This window comes from Tachyglossus aculeatus, chromosome 1 (assembly GCF_015852505.1).
Source record: "Tachyglossus aculeatus isolate mTacAcu1 chromosome 1, mTacAcu1.pri, whole genome shotgun sequence".
Lineage (NCBI taxonomy): Eukaryota > Metazoa > Chordata > Mammalia > Monotremata > Tachyglossidae > Tachyglossus > Tachyglossus aculeatus.
In genome coordinates, this window is record NC_052066.1 from 78368108 (window position 1) to 78383326 (window position 15219).

Sequence of the window (15219 nt, forward strand, 5' to 3'; positions counted from 1 at the left end):
GTCCAACCTGACTAACGTGACTCTACCCAGCTTTTAGAACAGTGCTTGGCACATAGTAAGCACACAACAATAATTATCATTATTATTATTATTGTACTCTCCCAAGGACTTAGTTCAATGCTCTGCACACAGTAAGTGCTCAATAAATATGATTGAATGACTGATTGCTAGAGGGGTATGGATCTAAGCAGTATGGCCTAATGGATAGAGTCAGGGAGTCAGGAGGACTTGGGTTCTAATCCCAGCTCCACCACTTGTCTGCCGTGTGACCTTGGGCAAGTCACTTAACATCTCTGTGCCTCAGTTACCTTGACTGTAAACTGGAGATTAAGACTATGAGCCCCAAGGGAGACAGGGACTTTGTCCAACCCCTCTTGCTTGTATCCCCTCCAGCACTTAGTACAGTGCCTGGCACATAGTAAGCACTTAAATACAATTATTATTATTATTGTTATTAGTATTATTATTATTAGACCTCCTGAAGATAGGTGGGGAAAGTCAAAAATATTTACTGAGGCCCCTGCCTTGGGTCAGGGTACTGTACTAACACTTGGGAGAGTACAGTAGAATTAAGCAGTTAGGCATGATCACTCTCCTCAAAGAGCTTACAATCTAATTAGTGACTGGTGAATTCAGGGAAGGTTAGGACATTTATTATTGATGGCAGAAGAGAGAACAGGGAAAGTGGTAGAAATACAGTGGATCTGAAAAGGGTAGGGAGGTGATAAAGTGGATAGGATGAGTTTCCTTTTCTTTGAATTTCACACACATTCTTGTTTTTCCTTTTTACCACCTGGACAATGAAAATGGGTTGCAACGAATATTTGATATTGTCTTGAAAAAGTAAATATTTACCCAGGGTGAATACTAGTAGTAATTAACCTTCATGACTTTGTCCAAGATCAGAGTATTGGATCAGGGGTCTTAAGCTGCTTGAGAGATCACAAAGTATGCTTTCGGAGGTGTATTACAACTCCGAAGAGAGGTAGGACAGGTGTTGGGGGCTAGGGGGTGAGGGGGAGGGATACAAGTTAATCAGGTTTTTTTTGGTGGCATTTATTAAGTGCTTACTATGTGCAAAGCACTGTTCTAGTGCTGGGGAAGTTACAAGGTGATCAAGTTGTCCCAAAGGGGGCTCCCCATCTTAATCCCCATTTTACAGATGAGGGAACTGAGGCCCAGAGAAGTGAAGTGACTTGCCAAAAGTCATACAGCTGATAATTGGCAGAGCCGGGATTTGAACCCATGACCTCTGACTCCAAAGCCCATGTTCTTTCCTTAGAGTCAACTCATAGTGTATGTAGGAGGGAGAGCAAGTATTTAACCCCCATTTTACAGATAAGAAAACTTTTTTTATTACACTCTGTGCACATGTACCACTAAGGACAGTTTTTCTCTAATTGTTTCTGAGTCAGATTCACATTGAAGAAGGATCCTTCTTTGGAAAACTACTGCACTTAGTTTCATATCTGTTAGAATATCTCCTTTGATTTTAGTAATCTGCTCCTCACACCTCACCTATTATTGTTCCGAAACAATGCTGATGGCTTGAGTGTACTCCTCTCCCCTACAGCTTTCAAATACTTCAGTGCAAATTTGCACTCATTCCTGTGGTATCAATTGGCTTCCATTTTGTTCTGTCGGGTTAATTACAGTATTCATTCATTCGTTCATTTAATCGTATTTATTGACTGCTTACTGTGTGCAGAGCACTGTACTAAGCGCTTGGGAAGTACAAGTTGGCAACATATAGAGACAGTCCCTACCCAGCAGCGGGCTCACAGTTTGGAAGGGGGAGACAGTATTCTTTTGTGAAGAACTAGAAATGGGTTAAGTCTGCTCCTGCAGTCCTCTTTTCCTATCACTTCACATTATGTGACTTTCACCTTTAACATTTCACTTTTCGACCAAATCAGAGTGAAGGGACTAACCCTATTCTAACTGCAGTAGTAAGTTCCAAATTAATCAAAAGTACTAAACACAGTTATCTCGCCACCTTGAAAGTATTCCCAGAAAAATATTTGCTATTCAAAAAGGTATTTTGGATGCTGCATATTATTCCAGACTGTCCTTTAGCATTGTGTTTAATTCAAAGTGAATGCTTTGATTTTAAATGTGTTTCTTTAACACTGAAATGTTTTGATTTTTCTCCCTTTCAGCATCGTACAGAAGATCCAGAGCAGACTTTTCTCCACATTTCTATAGCCAACTGATGTGACAATGGTACTAATATTGGGGCGCAGACTAAACAGAGAGGATCTTGGGGTGCGTGACTCCCCAGCAATTAAGCGGAAAGTTTTTGAAATGGACTCAAAGTCCCTCACAGGCAATGAGTTTTTCGACTTCTCTTCAGGATCGTCCCACGCCGAAAGCATCCTCCAGATATTTAACGAGTTCCGAGACAGCCGCCTGTTCACAGATGTCATCATCTGTGTGGAAGGGAAAGAGTTTCCCTGCCACAGAGCCGTCCTCTCGGCCTGCAGCAGCTATTTCAGAGCTATGTTCTGTAACGACCACAGAGAGAGTCGCGAGATGTTGGTCGAGATCAACGGTATCATGGCCGAAGCCATGGATTGCTTTCTGCAGTACGTTTATACCGGGAAGGTGAAGATCACCACCGAGAACGTGCAGTATATCTTTGAAACATCAAGTCTCTTTCAGATCAGCGTCCTGCGGGACGCTTGTGCCAAGTTCTTAGAGGAGCAGTTGGATCCTTGCAATTGTCTAGGGATCCAGCGCTTTGCCGACACCCACTCTCTCAAGACGCTCTTCACAAAGTGCCGGAATTTTGCCCTGCAGACTTTCGAGGATGTGTCCCAGCACGAAGAGTTCCTCGACCTTGGCAAAGATGAACTGATCGATTACATCTGTAGTGACGAGCTGGTGATCGGTAAGGAGGAGATGGTTTTTGAAGCGGTCATGCGCTGGGTCTATCGTGCCGTCGATCTGCGGAGGCCGTTGTTGCAGGAACTTCTGACACACGTGAGACTCCCCTTGCTTCACCCCAACTATTTCGTTCAAACAGTTGAGGTGGATCAACTGATTCAGAACTCCCCCGACTGCTACCAGCTGCTGCATGAAGCCAGAAGGTACCACATCCTTGGAAATGAAATGATGTCCCCAAGGACAAGGCCCCGCAGGTGAGGAGTCTCTTAAAAAAAAAAAAATCATTGATGAATACAGACTAGTTGGCGGGCTTTTTCAAAGCACGCTACAGTCTCAGTCAGTCAGTCATATTTATTGAGCGCTGTGTGCAGAGCACTGTACTAAGCATTTGGGAGAATAGAATACAACAGTAAAAAGGCACGTTCTCTGCCCTGACCATATAGTTTTATCAATTTATCCCCCTTCTAGACTGTGAGCCCATTGTTGGGCAGGGATTGTCTCTGTCTGTTACCGAATTATACTTTCCAAATGCTTAGTATCGTGCTCTGCACACGGTAAGCGCTCAGTAAATACGATTGAATGAATGTATTTTGAAGTGGGTTGGTGTAATACACTTCCTGTGTCACAGATGCCCAGGAAGAGGAGATGACTAGATCCCATTTTCTGATCCCATTTTGAGTAGCTGCGTGGCTCAGTGGAAAGAGCACGGGATTGGGAGACAGAGGTCATGGGTTCTAATCCCGGCTCCACCACTTGTCAGCTGTGTGACTTTGGGCAAGTCAGTTCACTTCTCTGTGCCTCAGTTACCTCATCTGTAAAATGGGGATTAAGACTGTGAGTCTCACATGGAACAACATTATCACCTTGTAACCTCCCAGAGCTTAGATCAGTGCTTTGCATATAGTGAGCGTTTAACAGATGCCATCATAATTTCTGATGGTGGGGTAGGGCCTTTTTTTTTAATGGTATTTGTTAAGCGCTTGCTATGTACCAGGCACTGTACTAAGCACCGGGATAGGCACAAGCTAATTAGGTGGGACACAGTCCATATCCCTTATGGGGCTCACAATCTTAATCCCCACTATCCAGATGAGGTACCTGTGGCCCAGAGAAGTGAAGTGACTTGTCCAAGGTCACACAGCAGACAGGTGGCAGAGCTGGGTTTAAAATTCCTGACTCCTAGGCCCATAGTCTTTTTATAGGCCACACTGCTTCCAATGATGATGATGATGATGATGACGACGATGATAAGAAGAAGAAAAATAATGTTTGTTAAGTGCTTACTATGTGCCATGCACTTTAATAAGCACTGGGGTAGATACAAGACCATCAGGTCCCACATTGTAAAAAAAAGGAAGAACAGGTATTGAATCCCCATTGTACAGATGAGAAGACTGAAATCCAGAGAGGTTAAGTGACTTGGCCAAGGTCACACAACCGGCAAGTGGCAGAGCTGGGATTAGAACCCAGGTCCTCTGATCCCCAAGCTAGGGCTCTTTCCCCTAAGGAGTGCTGCTTCCTGGAAAACTCTTTCTGTGCCAGGCATAATCCAGTACTGGTAGAACAAAATCCCCAATTTCAACTAGTGGCTTTTCTCCTCACCCCGATATCTCTTAGCATATTCAGTTTCTGCGTGATCTCCAGGAATTCCATTCCTGGGAAGTTTTCACTCTTCGGTTTCCATTCTTTTTGAGAAGTACCTCCTTGTTCATGCCACGTAGGACTTAAAAGCCTCCCCATCACCCTTGATATCCCTGCACTCTAGCTTTTTGTATTCCAGATTCTGAAGGGCCAGAGCTGATTGTGAAATGGCACCACACTAAATGATGAAAACATTTTGAAAGCGGCTGGAATTTTGGCACTTGTCTCCATGAAAAATTTCACCCTGAGAGATTTTCCTCTCCAGACTCTTGAAATAATATTTTCTCATCTCTTGCAAATACAAGACACTGCCTTGTTTAAGCAAAAGATCTTTTGTTAAGCTTTCTCATCTTTAAAAATGACGTTTTACTGATCATTCTTAAGCCGGTAAAGTAAATAATGATAAACATGTAGGAACTATACCAAAACACACTCTCAATATTGCTAGAAGTTAGAATTTCTTTTTGAATGGTTATTTGCTGATTAGCTCTGATGTTTTTGCAGAATGAATAAACTTAATATTTCTGGTACATGCTTTGGCTGCCCATTTTTGGTAAACCTCATTTTGTGGCTATTTTCTCTTCATCCACTTTCCTAAGAACTGGAATCTTATCACTTTATTGATTTGGCCATTTTTCATCTATATTGTGTGTTAACTCCCTGCCATTTAACATGTCATTTACAGAAGAAAAGATAGGCTTGATTTCTTTTCTTCCTTTACATTCATTTCATTTTTCTTATGGCTCATATTTTTGTTTCTTTTTTAAGGAATGAAATATTAAAATAGCATAGCTTTTATGCTTTATTGTAAATTTTAAAAAGCCAGGCACAGCCACTTCTCTAGGGTATTAAGGGAAAGTTTTTAGAGAACAAATCCAAGTACAAGTCTGTACACATTTTTACCCACAGGAATAGGGAAAGTATAAACAGTTTTTATGCATGTTGGATTAAGTAGAGCTAAGAAGTTTGGGAGGGTGGAGGGACATATTCTTTTGAAAGTTTTCTCCAAATTTGTGCTTCTTCTAGTAAAATGCTCAAATTATGGGAAAGGAATGAGGAAAAACAAGATTTCAGTTTCTCCCTAATTTTCTTTTTCACTGGTATTTATTTGTTAAGTGTGTACTAAGTGCCAGGCACTATACTAAGTACTGGGTTAGATACAAGATAATCAGGTTGGACACAGTCCTTGTCCCATATGGGGCATACAGTCTAAGTAGGAGGGAGAAGAGATGTGACCTTGGGCAAGTCACTTCACTTCTCTGTGCCTCAGTTACCTCATCTGTAAAATGGGGATTAAGACTGTGAGCCCCATGTGGGACAGGGACTGTGTGCCATGTGACAACCTTGTGTCTACATAAACAAATATTTTGTCTATATTAACAAATACCAGTATCAAAAAACAGGTGTTTCATTCAGCACTTAGAACAGTGCTTTGCACATAGTAAGCACTTAATAAATGCCATCATTATTATTATTTCCATTTTACAGATGAGGAAGCTGAGGCACAAAGAGTTTAAGTGATTTTTCCCAAAGTCTCACATCAGGCAAGTGGTAGAGCCGGGTTTAGAACCCGGGTCCTCTGACTGCTAGGCCTGTGCCCATGCTGATTTTTTAAGATTAAAATTTTCCTGTACAAATTAAAACTCAATAGCTGGGGGAACATAATAGATTCTACTCTGTTATTCTCTGAAACTTTCCCTTTAAATGTCAAACAGTTTAGACAGGCGGCATCGTCAGTAGGATCCCTTTTCCCATTAACATTGTTACACTGATGTGTCAAAGTACCCAGTGACATGCCCTCTGTCTTAGAGTCCTGCCTGAACTGACTTGACCCAGGCTCACAGGGGCAGTAGTAATAACAATAATAATAATTGTGATATTTAATCATAATAATAATGACATTTATTAAGCACTTACTATGTGCAAAGCACTGTTCTAAGTGCTGGGTAGGTTACAAGGTTATCACAGTCTTAATCCCCATTTTACAGATGAGGTAACTGAGGCACAGAGAAGTTAAGTGACTTGCCCAATGTCACACAGCTGACAATTGGCAGAGCTGGGATTTGAACCCATGACCTCTGACTCCAAAGCCCGTGCTCTTTCCACTGAGCCAGTGCTCACTTAGCAAATACTTAAGAATTGCTCTTAGCCCCGGGGAAGATACAAGGTAATCAGGTCTGACACAGTCCCTGTCCCACATGGAGCTCACAGTCTCAATCCCCATTTTACAGATGAGGTAATTGAGAAGTTAAGTGACTTGCCCAAGGTCACCTAGCTTGTGGTGGACCTGGATTTAGAACCCACATCCTCTGGCTCCCAAACCTGTGCTCTTTCCAGTAGGCTGCGCAGAGCCGCATGGGGCCTGTGTGTACGTGCAGTCATGCCCAGTGACCCTTTGGGCTTCTAGGCAATGCAGGAGTGTCGTCGGGCACTGGCCCTTCCAAACCTGAAATGGAAATCGGAGTCAGGGGCACTAATCTGGGCTTTACAGTTTTCTGACATATTGGGATAGGCCGGCCCTAACTCCCCGAAGAATGTGCATTCCCAGATCGGCCTGGCGCTCCCCTCCTTTATTAATAATAATGATGGTATTTGTTAAGTGCTTACTATGTGCAAAGCACTGTTCTAAGCACTGAAAACTTCGAGTCGTTTGAGCCAGAATTGAACCAGCGGCCTAAGGATGACTGTGAGGCAACCACTACAGTCCTCCGCTCTACCAGCTGAGCTATCAGAGGCTTAATAATAATAATGATGGCTTTTGTGAAGCACTGTTCTAAGCGCTGGGAGGGAATACAAGGTAATCAGGTTGTCCCACATGGGGCTCACAGTCTTAATCCCCATTTTGCAGATAGGGTAACTGAGGCCCAGAGAAGTTAAATGACTTGCCCAAAGTCACACAGCAGACAAGCAGCAGAGTGGGATTAGAACCCATGACCTCTGTCTCCCAAACCCGTGCTCTTTCCACTGAGCCACGCTTCTTCTCTACCTTCATTCTACCACATGCTCGAGTCCTCTACTGGCACGTCAACTGGGTGCCCAGTCGGTCAGTCAGTCAATCAGTCTTATTTAGTGAGCGCTTACTGTGTGCACAGTACTGTACTGAGCACTTGGAAGAGTACAATATAACAATAAACAGACACATTCCCTGCCCACAACAGGCTTACTGTCTGGGGTGCATGGACAGTCATTAATATAAATAAATAAATGAATTCCAGATAAAATAAATCCTGGGATACCCAGCTGCAGCTGGACAGTGACAATTAGCATGGGGGATTTTAGCTGGCTTGGAGAATGGTTTTTAAGGGGCTCGGGGATAGCCCTACCCCGAGGTGGTGGGAGGCAGTGAGTCAGACTACCTCAGAGACTATGTACTATCCAGACCTAGATATTGGTCCCACCCTCCTTCACCATGATCCTGGGCTTTATGGATTGCAGACAGGAGGAACGGGAATTCTTTCCAGCTGTACCAGCTGCATAACAAACCCCAGTAGTAATGGGGAATGGAGATAATTTTAAATTATATATTTTGGAGCTTGCTGTGGGCAGGGAATGTCACTGTTTATTGTTGTATCATACTTCCCCAAGCACCTAGTACAGTGTCCTGCACGCAGCGCTCAATAAATACAATTGAATTGAATGAATGAATTTGGAATCTTGAATATTCATCACAGGAAAAAAATCCACTTTCGTTATTTAGGCAGAAAAACATAGTGGCTTAGTGGAAACAGCACGGACGTGGAAGTCAGAAGATGTGGGTTCTAATCCTGGCTCCACCACTTGGCTACTGTGTGACCCTGGGCAAGCCACTGAACTCCTCTGTGCCTCAGTTACCTCAACTGTAAAATGGGGATTAAGACTGTGAGCCCCACGTGGGACACCCTGATTACCTTTTATCTACCTCAGCGCTTAGAACAGTGCCTGGTACATAGTAAGCGTTTAACAAAGCCTATAATTATTTTTTTAATACTGGGGTTTTTTTTAACATTCCGTTCTTGGCTTGCATTTTGAAAGCCCGGCTCCTTGCTGTTATTTCCCAGGTTAGAATTTCCACTGACGGCAGGACTTACCCATGACTTATTTTTAGTGATAGCGATTGGCCTTCACATTCTCGCTCTTGTTTTTTTGTCCCAGTAATATCATACACCCTCCGGGACACAGTATTAAGCACAGGCCAAGGTGGTTCTGTGTGTTCTCTTCAAGTTGAGTAGCCAACTACGATGGGGAATTGAGCATGGTGGAGAGTGGGAAATGGTTAGTCGAAAGACCGGGTGGCCAGTATGTTTTGGTGAAGGTGTAATGTCAGAAGAAATCATCTGTTAGTTTCATGTGTTCTCTTCCAGTTGAGTAGCCAACTACGATGGGGAATTGAGCATGGTGGAGAGTGGGAAATGGTTAGTCGAAAGACCAGGTGGCTAGTATGTTTTGGTGTAGGTGTAATGTCAGAAGAAATCATCTGTTAGTTTCATCTTTTGGGGGCTATTTAAAAATGCTCAAAATGGGAGATGCAGAGGAGTTTTGACCGAAGTGGGGGAAGCTGTAAATGAGCCTATCATGTGGCAGTCAATCAATTGTATTTATTGAGCACTTATTTTGTGCAGAGCTCTGTACTAAGCACTTGGGAGAGTACAATGTAACAGACTTGGTAGACATGTTCCTTGCCTAAAATGACCTTACGGTCTAGAGGGCAATTCTACCCTTCCCTACCTAGCCCTCCATCTTTTCCATCATGCATTGATCTTTGGAATATGTCTGCGGCATTGGGATGTCAAGGGAGGACTTAACTTGTTAGAATGTCATTCATTCATCCAATTGTATTTATTGAGCATGCAATTTGTGCAAAGCACTGTACTAAGCACTTGGGAGAGTACAGTATAACAATAAATAGACAGATTTAGGGTGTGGTTTCAGTTTATTTCTGTTGAGGCAGGTATTAATTTAGCTATTCTCTTTTGAATTAATCAGTTCTCATTAAATTTATATTTTTCCTTCATCATAGGTTAAGTTTTGTACAATCATAGGCAAGGATCGTGTCTTCCAACTGTATTGTGTTGTACTTTCCCAAGCGCTTAGTACAGTGCTCTGCTTTGTACAGTAAGTGCCCAATAAATACCACTGATGGGTACAAGCAAAAGTGATTTAAGGGAAGTAGAAAATGATCACATCTGTCATGTTGGTGAATTACTTGGCTGTGGTTTTTCTGTGGCCCAAAATGACTGATATTAAGATAGTGATATCTTACTGTAGAGAGAGGTTAACTTAAGATCCTATGGCAAATCACAGTTAAAATCGAGAGCCTAGTCTGTCTAGGGATATTTTGAAGTTCAATGAAATAAGAGAAATGTAGCTCCTCCGTATTTTTAGACTTAGGAACTGGATAAAAATAATTTACGTAGATATATGTTATGCAGCACTAATGCAATTTCTTAAAAAGTCTGTGAAACAAAATTCCAGAAGTTGGTAGCCTGGACTGGTTTAAGAAAAGTAATAAAATGATAGGTTGGAAGTAGTGTACTGGGAAAATAGAAGTAAACATATGTGCATGTAGTCACCTCTGGCTATTTAGATATTCATTCATTCAGTTGTATTTATTGAGCACTTACTGAGTGCAGAACACTGTACTAAGCACTTGGGAAAGTACAGTATAACAATAAACACATTCCCTGCCCACAACTAGCTTACATACTTGTGTACGTACATGGGTACAATATATCAGGGTTAAGCAGCATGGCTGAGTGGCAAGACATGGGCTTGGGAGTCAGAGTTCATGGATTCAAATCCTGACTCTGCCATTTATCAGCTGTGTGACTTCAGGCAAGACACTTAACTTTCCTGGGCCTTTGTTCCCTCATCTGTAAAATGGGGATGAAGACTATGAGCACCATGTGGGACAATCTGATTACCTTGTATCTACCCCAGCTCTTAGAACAGTGCTTGGCACATAGTAAGTGCTTAACAAATACCAGCATTATTATATCATCAACATCAGTGGTATTGAGTGTTTACTGTGTGCAGATATCTGTACTAAGCACTTGGGAGAGTCCAGTACAACAGAGTTGGTAGACATGTAACATATTCTAGAATAATGATCAGAATTGAGGTATATAAACTAATAGCCTACTAATAGCCAGCTCATTTTTACTTCCTTTTCAGAATCATGACAAGTTCTAAATAATAAAAAGAAATGCTTAAAATCAGGTTCTCCAGTGGAGGTTGCCCTATTAGAAGCAAGACTCATTTCTTATCACCTGGGTAGGACATTTATTGAGACTTGTGAGCCCCATGTGGGACAGGGACTGTGTCCAACCTGATTTGCTTTGTATCCACCCCAGTGCTTAGTACAGTGCCTGGAACATAATAAGTGCTTAACAATTACCACTATTATCATTATTATTATTATTTTGAAAAAAAGGAAATGCTGTCTCCCTCCAACCCCCCCAAAAAAAATCCAAAACCCTCCTCTCCCATCTCCCTACAAAATTTTAGCCCCATAAGCCCCTAAACCTTCCCTGTTTCCCCTGCGCCTTCCCAGTCTTCCGTTTGACTGTGACTGAATATTCCTGGCACAGTGGAGGAAGTAGAACAATTGGCTCCCCCTCTGCTTACCCAGTGAAACATTGCCATGCTGACACACATCCTGATCTGTGTATTTTTGAGAATTGTTTTTGTGTTCTGTGTTTCTCTGGGAATCAGATGAAATTCTTAGCTAAAATGATGCAACAGTTCCCCAACTTTGTACAGTTGGGTCAGAGTAACAGAGTGGGGAAAAGACCCAAGGTAACACATTTTTCAAAATATCAGCTGTAGCTCTCTTCATGGAGAATTGAGCTTTATAATGACAACTCGGACCCCAGTAATTCATCCTTGTTTTGACCACGTTTAGAGGATTTAGAATTTGTCTATCTACCCCTGCAGGCAAGGTGACTCCTAAATTTGTATTACTTTTTTCCCCAGAACCAACTGGAAATGCAGTCTTTACAAAAACTAAGATGGTAAACTGTATTGTGTAAGCTAGAAGTGGTAGAGATTAGGTTGAACTGGTAAGGAGTTCTCAAATAACTAGGGTTCTTAGTAAACTGCCCCAAAAGTCAACTTTTATCATTGACAGAATTGTCCTACCTTTTGAAGTCTCTTTTGTTTTGTGACTCTGTTTCAGCACTCTGGCAAGTGCTCCGGACATAAAAGAACTGCTAGAAAGAAATGGGTAGTCGGTTTCAGCAAAGAGGCAATATTTTGGTGACAATTTGAGGTTCATTTCAGTTAGGAGTGAGCCGACTTTTGACTTACTCCTATCGGTGTGACGAGTTTTATTAACACTTTTGCTCCCCATGAAGACTCATGGGACAACAAATTGGGATTACAACGGGGGCTTCTTGATCGTGGCTGGATCGTGGGACCACCCCCAACTTCCAGAGAGGGATTCTGGCTCACTCAAGAAGATTGCTGGAGGACAGTGCAACCTAGCAGAGCTCTGGAGCCCTCTTAGCTTGGGGGTACCAGGATTTTGGATTTCCTGCACTCCCATTTTTTGCACACTCTAATAGAACTTTCATAATCCTGGCCAACTCTCCCGAACACTAATAAACAACAATAATAGTAATAATAATAATGATGGTATTTGTAAAGTGAGTGCCTACTATGTGCCAAGCACTGCTCTAACCACTGGGGGTACAAGGTAATCAAGTTGGACAGAGTCCCTGTCCCGCCTGGGGCTCACAGTCTTCATCCCCGTTTTACAGATGAGGGAACTGAAGCACAGAGAAGTAAAGTGACTTATCCAAAGTCACACTTCCCCGACAAGTGGCGAAGCCGGGATTAGAACCCAGGTCCTTCTTACTCCCAGGACCAGGCTCAATCCACTAGTCCATGCTGCTTCCCACAATATCTTTTAGAACCACGTCTTGGATAGTGTAAAGTGTCATGAACTCAGAAAAACCGTTTGAGCTTCATAATTCATTAGATTAGAAATATATGTATGTATTCACATACACTATAGTTAAGAGTAGGACTCGACTAGGACTTTGAAAAAAATGTTGTTGACTGAACTCAATATAATATTATTCAGTAAATTGTGATTTTGTGTGCATCAGCATGGCACAGGCCTGGAAGTTAAAGGATCTGGGTTCTAATCCTGGCTCCATCACTTACCTGCTGTGTGACTTTGGGCAAGTCCCTTAACTTCTTTCTGCCTCAGTATCCTCACCTATAAAATGAGGTATAATGCTTGTTGTCCCTATTTAGTACATTGCTCTGCACAAAGTAAGCACTCAATAAATACAATTGAGTGAATACTTCTTACACTATGATCCCAATGTGGGACAGGGATTCTGTCCAATCTGATTATCTTGTATCTATCCCGGTACTTAGTACAGGGCTTGGACATAGTAAGTGCTTAACACAAACCACAACTGTTATTATTATTATTATTATTATGATCACTCACCTTAGGAAGAAAATTAAAGTTTATGTTTCCATTATGCTCCATAGGAGTGTGGATCCAGCCATGAGGGTCAGAAGAAGTTACCAGATCTTGAGACTAGTCCAGTTACTTTCTTAGCGATAAGCTAATTGGGTGCATTAATTCCACCTGAGTGTGTCATCAAAGCAGGCTAGCATTCTTTTCTTATTCAAATTTAGATTTTTCACTGAGTGATTGACAGAGTGCCTTGGTTTAGTGCCTAAATGATGATAATGATTATGATATTTATTAAGTGCTTACTATGTGTCAAGCACTGTTCTAAGCACTGGCGTAGAAACAAATTAATCAGATTGATCATTCATTCATTCATTCAATCGTATTTATTGAGCACTTACTATGTGCAGAGCACTGTACTAAGCATTTGGGAAGTACAAGTTGGCAACATATAGAGACGGTCCCTACCCAACAGTGGGCTCACAGTCTAGAAGGGGGAGACAGACAACAAAACAAAACATATTAACAAAATAAAATAAATAGAATAAATATGTACAAGTAAAATAAATAGAGTAATAAATATGTACAAACATATATACATATATACAGGTGCTGTGGGTAGGGGAAGGAAGTAAGGCGGGGGGGATGGGGAGGGGGAGGAGGGGAAGGGGAAGGAGGAGGCTCAGTCTGGGAAGGCCTCCTGGAGGAGGTGAGCTCTCAGTAGGGCTTTGAAGGGAGGAAGAGAGGTAGCTTGGCGGATGTGTGGAGGGAGGGCATTCCAGGCCAGGGGGAGGATGTGGGCCGGGGGTCGACGGCGCGACAGGCGAGAACGAGGCACAGTGAGGAGGTTAGCGGCAGAGGAGCTGAGGGTGTGGGCTGGGCTGTAGAAGGAAAGAAGGGAGGTGAGGTAGGAGGGGGCGAGGTGATGGAGAGCCTTGAAGCCGAGAGTGAGGAGTTTTTGCCTGATGTGTAGGTTGATTGGTAGCCACTGGAGATTTTTGAGGAGGGGAGTAACATGCCCAGAGCATTTCTGCACAAAGTTGATCCGGGCAGCAGTGTGAAGTATAGATTGAAGTGGGGAGAGACAGGAGGATGGGAGATCAGAGAGGAGGCTGTTGCAGTAATCCAGTCGGGATAGGATGAGGGATTGAACCAGTAGGGTAGCAGTTTGGATGGAGTGGAAAGGCTGTATCTTGGCGATGTTGGGGAGGTGAGACCGGCAGGTTTTGGTGATGGCTTGGATGTGAGGGGTGAACGAGAGAGCGGAGTCGAGGATGACACCAAGGTTGCAGGCTTGTGAGACGGGAAGGATGATAGTGCCGTCAACAGTGATGGGAAAGTCAGGGAGAAGGCAGGGTTTGGGAGGGAAGATAAGGAGTTCAGTCTTGGACATATTGAGTTTTAGATGGCAGGCAGACATCCAGATGAAGATATCCTGAAGGCAGGAGGAAACATGAGCCTGAAGGGAGGGAGAGAGAGCAGGGGCAGAGATGTAGATTTGGGTGTCATCAGCGTAGAGATGATAATTGAAGCCGTGAGAGTGAATGAGTTCACTAAGGGAGTGAGTGTAGATAGAGAACAGAAGGGGACCAAGAACTGACCCTTGAGGAACCCCCTACAGTAAGGAGATGGGTTGGGGGGAGGAGGAGCCCACAAAAGAGACTGAGAATGAACTGTTGGAGAGATAAGAGGAGAACCAGGAGAGGACAGAGTCTGTGAAGCCAAGGATGGATAGCATGTTGAGGAGAAGAGGGTGGTCCACCGTGTCCAAGGCATCTGAGAGGTCGAGGAGGATTAGGATAGAGTATGAGCCATTGGATTTGGCAAGCAGGAGGTCATTGGTGACCTTTGAGAGGGCAGTTTCCGTGGAATGTAGGGGACGGAAGCCAGATTGGAGGGGGTCGAGGAGAGAGTTAGTGTTGAGGAATTCGAGGCAGCATGTGTAGATGATGCGTTCAAGGAGTTTGGAAAGGAACGGTAGGAGGGAGATAGGGTGATAACTAGAAGGTGAGGTGGGGTCAAGAGAGGGTTTTTTTTAGGATGGGGGAGACGTGGGCATGTTTGAAGGCAGAGGGAAAGAACCAGTGAAGAGTGAGCAGTTGAAGATGGAAGTTAAGGAGTTAAGTTAATTCATTCATTCAATTGTATTTATTGAGCGCTTACTGTGTGCAGAGCACTGCAATAAGCTCAGTCCCTGGCCCACAAGGAGTTTTCAGTATAAGTCAGAGGGAGAACAGGTATTTAACCCCCATTTAATAGTTCAGGAACAGAAAAGTTAAGTG

At 43.0% G+C, this 15219-nt stretch overlaps 1 protein-coding gene across 1 annotated transcript in view; it reads left to right on the forward strand.

Annotated features, from left to right (window-relative positions):
* KLHL24 (kelch like family member 24) overlaps positions 1–15219 on the forward strand; it is a 93472-nt gene that overhangs the window by 33105 nt on the left and 45148 nt on the right. The window contains exon 2 of the mRNA XM_038769369.1: positions 2160–3140. Coding sequence (XP_038625297.1) covers positions 2221–3140 — 920 coding nt within the window. The 5' untranslated portion in view covers positions 2160–2220. The remainder of the gene's footprint in view (positions 1–2159; positions 3141–15219) is intronic.